This window comes from Gossypium hirsutum, chromosome D08 (assembly GCF_007990345.1).
Source record: "Gossypium hirsutum isolate 1008001.06 chromosome D08, Gossypium_hirsutum_v2.1, whole genome shotgun sequence".
NCBI classification, from domain to species: Eukaryota; Viridiplantae; Streptophyta; class Magnoliopsida; order Malvales; family Malvaceae; genus Gossypium; species Gossypium hirsutum.
This window is the reverse complement of record NC_053444.1, coordinates 58,456,177-58,465,114: the sequence shown is the minus strand read 5'-3', so window position 1 is coordinate 58,465,114 and position 8,938 is coordinate 58,456,177. Positions and strand designations below refer to the sequence as shown.

Genomic DNA, 8,938 nt, shown 5'->3' with positions numbered 1-8,938 from the left:
TGCATTTTTGTCAATTCAAGAATGAAAAATAATTGTAATTTGTTAGCAAAATAAAGTAATAACCCAAGGTCCAAAGTGAGAGTCGTAATTTATAATGTAAAATATTGAATATGTTAAAAGTTTAAAGATAATTTAATCAATATCTTTGAATGTTGAAGTTCTAATAACCACTCTGTTTTACTGCATGGGCTGACTAGCAATTACTTGAGGCAGCCTTGGTGAATATTACAGCATTAAACCTGAATAACTCGGGAAGAAGCAGCAAAACATTGATATAAAGTGTTCTAAATGTAGCACATAATCAAATTACCCAATGCAAGTAAGAAAAGCAGACTACTTTATGAGTCTTTTTTATCAGTTTCTTTATAGATATTGCCAGCACTGCTATTTACTTGTTATCTGCTAAAAGTCATTATATGAATTTTCATTTTCATTTCTCATATTCAGTACTTAAATTACAAACCTTATCCAATAGTTTATGAAATAATAATGTTGGGAAGAAAGTTACTGTTTTTTCATCTGAAAAATCTAATGGTATTTGGGATGTTACAGGATTGTAGCAATCAAAGGACCTACATACATAGGACACTAATAACTTGATTAATGGTCTAGGAAACAAATGGAAGGATATCTGTTGTGATGATTTATGGTATTGAAAGAAAGCAAGTAACCCATTATTGCAACAAGAGAAAAGAGGGAAATCTCGTGAGTGCCCTTAGCTAAGCATTAGGCTCTGAAGTTTGGAAGTTGGGCACTATCTTTTGTCCTTTTACACTATCAAGGGCAAAACATGGATGGTGCATGTATCTTCCACTACCATCCAACTAAATCTCTCACCTTTGTATCTCCCAGCAAGTAACTTCTAAAAACAAAGTGAAAAAAGAAAAGAAAAGAGAGAGAGAATATTTAAAGAGGGCTTGGGTGTTTAAAGCAAGAACGATTGAGCTTGATAGAGAAGAAGATAATAACTTAAATCATTTTTCTAAATGACAAATTAAGAAAAAAGATTAAGCGAAGCATCATCCTCTGTATGGAATGAAATATAGACTCTAGAAAAAACACATACACTATTGTATTCTTTTAAAGGCAGACATGGGATTTCTTATTAGTTTATTTTTGGTACAGTTTCAGGCTTACAGCAAAAGGAACCAGAGTTCAGTTGGATTCATCTGCACAATTAAAATCAATTCTTTCAAAACAGCACAAGCATACAACCAAATCCTTTGCTTTGCAAGTTGTTGGTGCCTTCCTCAATCCTCAAACTCCATAAGAAACCATAAACAATGGGAGTTGTGTGAATATTGTGCTGGGTTCGTTCCATTCATCGAACTAGGCTTACTTCCTCACTTGAATTTATTTCCTTGAATGTTAAAAAAAAGGCCACTTTTGCCATCATTTCACCAACGAGGTCAGTAGGATTCCAGCATATGGTAAACACAGTATTAAGCCATGACATAGAGCACTTTAAAGGCTCTGCAAGCTGTCTTCAATCTTGTTACTCAAGATGCCTGTGAGTAGATTGCATTTTGTTTGATCTCAAAGTTCAAAAAAGTGGTTTTCATAGACAGAAAGAAATGATGAGAGTTATTAATCACATTAATCACATTAAAACTCTGACTTTCCTATTGTAGCATCCTCAGATAAGCCTCCAAAGTTATTAATGTTAAGAACACAACTTATTCCATGCACAGGACGCAACCAGTAATGCAATTTATCTACCATATGAATAAAGGAAGGTGTTGATCATGAACTAATAATATCTAACAAAGATCATCCCCACACCCAAAAATAGAACCCGAATTAGACTTTTATTAGAAATTTAAGCAACTGTCAAACCCGTTGTTGAGGGCCTTACAAATAAATTCAAACCAAATAGAACTGCATATGATGGATAAATTCTTCTTAAATGATTCAGTCACTAAGTAACATGCATTTCACTGCCCTACCATATATTCATACTAATATTTGTTATGCTTCTCCTTGAATTCTTGTAAAGAAATAACTAAAAACAGTTAAGCATTTCATAAAAGAACTAAAGTAACTCTTTGAAGTATTTCCTGATTGTGGAGCTGAAGTAAACCTACAATACTAACAAAGGATAATAATAAAGATTAAGTTGAAACTTAAGAACAACAATTCTTTACAAATAGTGTGTTAGTATAGCAAAATGAAATAACCATGTCATACAAATTGCACAATGGATGCCAAATCTATCAAGAGCAGTAACTTTTGGTAATCACCAAAAGAAAAAAGTTACCCTCTTTAACAGTTACCACCATTTATCATATAGGTTGCAGTACTAACCATTAAAACTTCTATAATTTTTTTTTTTGCTTCACAAAACTTCTATAGTTATTACATATATGACCAATGCTTAAAAATGAAAAAATGATTAACAGAGGATCAGTTCATCTTCACCAGTATCAAAACTCTACTTTTGCTCCTGTAAGTTTTTTAGAAGCTGACAAGAGTCAATTTAGCCATAAACTTAGCATTTCGTGTACAGACAAATTTATCATTAGTCTAAAACAATGTGACCTGAAACAAAATTATGAACATGGAAATTGATTATGCTACAAGAATCTCAAGCATCATAAATTGCAGATTCATAAGACACTTGTACATCTGAAATACACAATTGACATTGAAAAATCTGTGGGCATTTTGAATATGATCCCGTGAAGAAGTTTATGTCTGCTTATTAAGAACAATGACCCTTCTCTAGTACAACAACAAATATTCATAGAGCTTATGAAGAATAAGTTTTTAATGGCATTCTCTATCTTGAACAAATAATGATGACTTCTCAAGGAACTTCACATATATAAAAAAAACCTAGAGTTCAATATGGGAGAGAAATCCAACTGTGATTTCATTGCACCTATGGAGGGATTGGTGACAAAGGTTTTATCTTCTCCAACAACTTCTCAGCCTCAATAAATCCACCAAGTGGTCCCAAAGACATATATTTTAATTGTTTCCATCTGTCATATATTTTAAGAATAAGAATGAGCACTTAAAGCTTTTGTAACTTATTTGGGAAATTTCAGCAAAAAATAAATATATAATTTAATAAAAAAGAAAGAAGAAATTACTAACTCCCAAACACCTACCTAGGTATGAAGGGAAGAGCGAAACAATGGAGGTGGAGATGGTCAACACTATTAAATGGAGGCTGATGAAAACCAAATCTGCCAAAACCCATAGGAGCAAGAGGATCAGATGATAAACCTTCTTTGAGTTAACACATTCAGAGACAAAGAAATGTTTTACTTTTTCCCAAATAAAACATGAATTGAGGTAACTTATGAGGCCAGGACATGCTTCTTTCAAGAATTATTAAACATTAGGTAAATAATTCTACTGTATTTCCAGTCAATGTTTTATTTAAGATTTACAAGCAGATTTGAAACTGAAGTGGGAGCATTATCTATCATGGATTTTAGATAGATTTGGATGAGCAACGTAAGGCTAACATCCTTGATACTCTTCCCCATCATTCTCCTCACAAAGGGCAACATCTGCTCCTTTGCCACCCAGCTCATGCAATAAAACATAACTAAAAAATATACTACCTTTCTCCAACAAGAATGAGATTGCAAAACTTATCAAGCATTCACATGACTTTGAAGGGGAAACTGAATTCCGAGTCTTAATGCAGAGAGTAAGAAAACCATTACAGTAACATTGCAATGCAGTTATAAACAGAACATGGCAGTCAAGTCAGGAAATGAAAACTCATAAGCAATATTCAACATTGATCAATTACATAAGCTAGTACATCACAGGAGATTCATATAGCAAACTTATTTACATTATAAGAAGCAATACCTGTATTGATTTGACTGAGGTGCATCTCGGCGTAACAGCGTTTCCCCCACATTTATCATATGACTTACTAAAGAATAACAACATAATGAAAAAAAATAAACTTAGCTAAGGAAAATAAAACAAAATGAAAGAAGAAAAGGGTAAATAAAAAAAAGTAAAAAAAAGGGAACTTTACCCAAAGTGTAATCCTCATTTCTTCTTTGAAGATCATTGACTGTCGGAATGTGCTCCACAGGGATTATCAAGTAATGCCTATAAAGTGAAAATCAGTAATTTCAGGGTTAAAATTACACAATTTTCATGGAACAGAGCATTCTACATTTCAATCAGTTGATGAAACCTGAAGGCAGAAGGGTTGATATCTTTAAATGCAACGACCTTATCATCCTGAAAAGGGTGGAACAGGTTTAATTAGAAGGTAAATTTTCAAGTTGAAAAGAAGGCGAAAGTGGAATTACAATGATAGCCAAAAGGATTATCATACAAAGAGAAAAAATAACCAAGGAACGAACAGAATGAAGGAGGGGAGTGGAGTTGGAACTTCGAGCAATTTGACAGAAGATGCATGGTGAGATCGCTTTCGCCATTTTATCCCCAAATCGAGACCACTTCTAAATCCCTAAATTTTCCGCCTTTAGTTTATCTATACTACAATAATCTATGAAAGGTAAGGATTAATCTATGTTATTATTTAAACCCAGGTAGAGTTGGTGCGAATAGTAAATTAAAACACTAATTCCATTGGGAAATTACTATTCTTATATATTTAAAATAAATTTTTAATTTATATTATTGTTATATCACCACCCAAGCTACACACCTAGCACCTCTAGAAAGTTTCAATTCGACATTTGAGGTCCGATTTTTACCTTCTATCCCTCGAGTTATCTTCAATTGTCCAACCTCCCGTTTTAGCTATCTACTGCGAAGCTGCTCATTGATAGAAGAAATATCCTCCCTTCATCTAGCCATCTGTTCACTGTGGCTTGGTCACTCATTTTTATGTGAACATTCAAATGTGAATACTTTTTTCAAGGACTACTAGGACCCACTTAAGCGTAACAATCTCGTATTGGCTGAAAGAATAACAGAATGGATCCCAACGTGTACGTCCTTCATGTAATCTATGATGACAACCTCCTTTATAACGACTTGGCACGTCATACTAGCAGACAAGAGGACATCTCTTATAAATACCCTCCCAAACAAAAAGAAAGGGATCCTTCTCCCTGAGCACTTACTCTTTGCAACTAAGCTTCCTAAGTCCTCACAGCCTTTTCCCTATTTTCTTGTCTTTCTCCAGCTCTTCGCCTGTTAAGATGAATCGATCTCTTTTGGACCACCACAATCTCAACCTGTCTTTCTCGTTGTACATTGTATCAACAACTATATTTATACCTCTAATTGAGTTGGTGTCATTAGTCAACCGAGCGCTAACTCGACTCAGTTGAGGAAATTACTAATTTGTCATTACATACTTGAAATAATTTTCCTTCTTATAATGATACTTTTGTATTTTTAGATTTTAAATGAAAATCAATAAAAATTTACAAACAATGATATTTGAACCCATACCACCAACATGCATAAAACCTCAACCCTATTAGTATAATTAATGCTTTATTTTGTTTTTTTATATACATTTTAATAGTATTGCACAATTTTTTACCCATAAATATTGCATATAATCAATTTTTTTGTACACTTTACTAGTATTAAAAAAAACTAGTAGGTTTGTTACAAGTTTAGTCTAACTATTGAATGATGTCGTGTTCAGTTACAGGATTGATTAGTCAACGAAACAAAAATGAAAAGAGAGATTTGCACATAGTCGTTTGTTAACGCAGTTTGAAAATAATCCTACTTTGCGGAGTGTCGTTCAATGAATGATTCTTATTCAATAATCTTTCAGATCACCTATTGGTTCAAGCCCAATCTACCATTACACAAAGAAGTAATTGGAACTCTACCACCGACCCCAATTGTTACAAATCACTCACCCAAAAACCTCACTTACATCAAATATAAACTCTCTAATAAAAGCTTAACACAAGAGTGCAAAAATACTAAATAGAAAATGAATAAATAATCAGTCAAAAGCACTCTAAAATGCACCTTCAAATGTGCGGGATAACAACCTATTTATAGGCTTCACAGGCAACAAGGATAAGCTCAAATAAATTGAGATTAACTTGACTTTTTGTAAGTCACATCTACTGAAAAATATTTATTAACAAAGTCCTAAGTTAAGTAGAATAAATCTCCTTAAAAATAGCCATTAAACACGTCATTGAGATTGAGAAAAACTCTCACCATAATTCAAGTCAAACTTAAACTCTTCAACACACTTAAACTCTTTGTAAATACAACTACTTTAATTTCAACTCTGAATATTGGAATGAGAACGTCCAAGAAGCCTATTTGCTTATTAAAACAACATCCAATAAGGTCCACATCAAAAAGGCCAACATATAAATATGCTTAGGCTGTCTTGTGTCTTGACTAGTCAAATCTTTTAACTAATCAGGTAACTGAACAAATATTGTTAGACATCCTTAGCTCTAACAAGTATTGCACAAAGGTTTTTAGCTATACATATTGCATATTTCATCTATACTATTATTTAAACCTCTAATCGAGTTGGAGTTACAAGTCAATCAGATATCAATTGGGTTGGGAAAATTACTAAACTATCCTTACTATTTGAAATAAGTTATATTCTTGCTATGGTACTTTTGTCTTTTTACATTTTAAATGAAACCAATAAAAAATGCAAATAATGAGATTTAAACTCATGCCATTAGCATGTATAAAGCCTCAACTTTACCACTATAACCAATGATTCATTTTAATTTTTTGGTGCATTTTAATAGTATTACAAAAGGGTTTTCACCCATCATATTGTATATCTCATTTAACACATATTGCATTTGTATTGTTATTATTATTAGTTTCAAACCGCACGTTTTTTTTATTTATAGTATATGATTTTTAAACGTATACATGTGTTCTCGGTTTTCACATGCATACATGTGTGATTGAATTTCTAGTTTTATTTATTTAAATATAAAATGCACATCTATTAAATTCAGGCATCTCAAAACTATGACTCTCATCATAATTTAGTCCCTAAGTTTCAAATGTTCTAATTACATCCCTAAGCTATAAATGTTATATCAGTAAAGTCCTTTCGTTATTAAAACCGTTTATTTAACTATTAAATGACAAGTAGCTAAATTCAAAAAGAAAACTTGGGTTGATTGCACCAAGCATCCTCAAACTATGATCCTCATTCTAAATTGGTCCCTAAACTTCAAATAATTCTAATTACACCCCTAAATTATCGAGGTTATATCAATTAGGTCATTTCGTTACTAATTACTTATTAAAAGACACATAATATCTTATGTGACGTAACTTAAAATGAAAATTTTAAATAAATACTGTAAAAAAATGTTTATGTAACAAAAAATAATGTAAATTATTAAATATATTTTTAATATTAAAAACAATAAATTTGTGCATTGTAACTAGTTATAATAAAAAAATCTTAAAATAATTAGTATTATATTTTTTGGGTAAACTACATGCATAGTCATCCAATTATGAGAGTTTTTTTTTGGTCACCCAATTAATTTTTTTATTTAGTCACAAACATTTTCAAAATTTGATTTTTGTCACTCTATTGTTAAGTCCATAATAGGAGTATGATGTGGTTTTTTTTATTGGCATAATAATAAAATTACCCCTCCAATATTTACATATTCTATCAGTTTAATCTTAGTTCTAAAAAATTCAACAAATTTAACGTTCATTGTTTTAAAAAAAATTGTCAATTTAGTCCCAATTTAGAAAATGAAAAAATAGATAAAAACTAAAAGATAAAATAGGAAATTATTTAAAATTTATTTTTTGATAAAAAAATTTAAATTTTTTTGAAAATAAATAAAAATTCAAAAGTTATAAAAATATAAAAAAATAAAAATCATAAAAGAGAAAGGAAACCATCTAAAGAAAGAACATTAACTTCACACCATTAAACCAAGAAAAACATCATAAAACATTTCATTCTAATTCTCAAATCAAGCTTTGTTCCAAAATAAAATAAAAGGGAAAATTTTAATCTTATATTATGTAATTCCAAAACATTTGAATAAATATAAAAAAAAAGATGGAGGAAATAAAGCTTTCCCACAAAATTCTCACCAAAGAAAAAGTCTCTACTCCCCCCTCCTCGATCCCTATGATAGTCAACCTATTTGAACTAATGAGATTCAATAAATACCCAAATGGGAAACTTGGATACAACTTCAAGGGTTCAATAGATTTGCCATTTTCAGGTTTGATTAATGAAAAATGGTGGGTTTGTTGCAGAATAAGTGAAGGACTAAGTTTTGAGAGATACGATGAATGTTTTGACTTGATTTGTCATCAAATTTGAAATTTTTATGTAGAAGAAAGGTAAAAGAAAGTGAGCTCGAAACCATGAAAGGAAATTACAGAAAGTTGGGCATAAGGGAATAACATGAAGTAGAAGATTTGCCATTTTCTTTTAGGATATATATTTTTTTAAATTTTTTATAGTTTTTTAAATTTTTATTCTTTTATTTGAACAATTCCAATTTGTTTGTTAACATCTTTACATGGTGATAGTAAATTGCACACAAACCAGGGTTTAATTTAGTTGCTTTCCCAACTATTCTTAATTCGTGGCATCTGATAATTACAAAGTCCACAATATCTACAAACCATTTTCTTATTCTAAAATTATGTTATCTATATGTCAACAATAAAAAAAATGGTAGATTAGACTAATCCAAAGGCAGAGGCATCTCCCAATCTTGAAATATTTAAGGAAGGTCCATCCAACTTTAATCTTGAAAAGGTTGCTAAGTTGTTTGAATCAAAAGAAAAATCACATAAACAAGGAATTTATTCAACAATCACAAAATTACACCAAATAAACTACCCTTTAATGCTTTTAATCGGTTTGCCAATGATCCAATCTAATAAATTTATATGACTGAAACTTTTGGTACCTTGAAGCATGTCTGGTGTACAAAATTGTCGGATGGTAAAAAAAAGAATCACGTGAAAATTTGTAAAT

The 8,938-nt window shown here is 31.0% G+C and overlaps 1 protein-coding gene across 2 annotated transcripts; it reads right to left on the bottom strand.

Moving 5' to 3' along the window:
- Positions 1-2,571: 2,571 nt before the first annotated feature.
- On the bottom strand, positions 2,572-4,686 carry LOC107929339 (bifunctional adenosine 5'-phosphosulfate phosphorylase/adenylylsulfatase HINT4). Of its 2 annotated transcripts, none has more exons than XM_016860737.2 (6): positions 4,344-4,686; positions 4,172-4,218; positions 4,007-4,083; positions 3,832-3,898; positions 3,114-3,191; positions 2,572-2,984 (listed from the first exon to the last, which is right to left on the bottom strand). In XM_016860737.2, the coding sequence occupies exons 1-6, from the start codon at positions 4,416-4,418 to the stop codon at positions 2,882-2,884; spliced, it is 447 nt and encodes a 148-aa protein (XP_016716226.1). In that variant the 5' UTR covers positions 4,419-4,686; the 3' UTR covers positions 2,572-2,881. The 2 variants fall into 2 exon arrangements, with proteins under 2 accessions (XP_016716226.1, XP_016716225.1); XM_016860736.2 differs by having other exon boundaries at positions 4,332-4,584.
- Between the last annotated feature and the right edge of the window lie 4,252 nt (positions 4,687-8,938).

What these genes read in the sequence shown, in the direction of transcription:
- LOC107929339 (XM_016860736.2), bottom strand. Translation starts at nt 4,418, where the DNA reads ATGGCGAAAGCGATCTCACCATGCATCTTCTGTCAAATTGCTCGAAGT. An exon ending in ATCAACCCTTCTGCCTTCAG is followed by an intron (nt 4,084 to 4,171) that starts GTTTCATCAACT and finishes TTCACTTTATAG; the next exon opens with GCATTACTTGATAATCCCTG. An exon ending in AAATGAGGATTACACTTTGG is followed by an intron (nt 3,899 to 4,006) that starts GTAAAGTTCCCT and finishes GTTATTCTTTAG; the next exon opens with TAAGTCATATGATAAATGTG.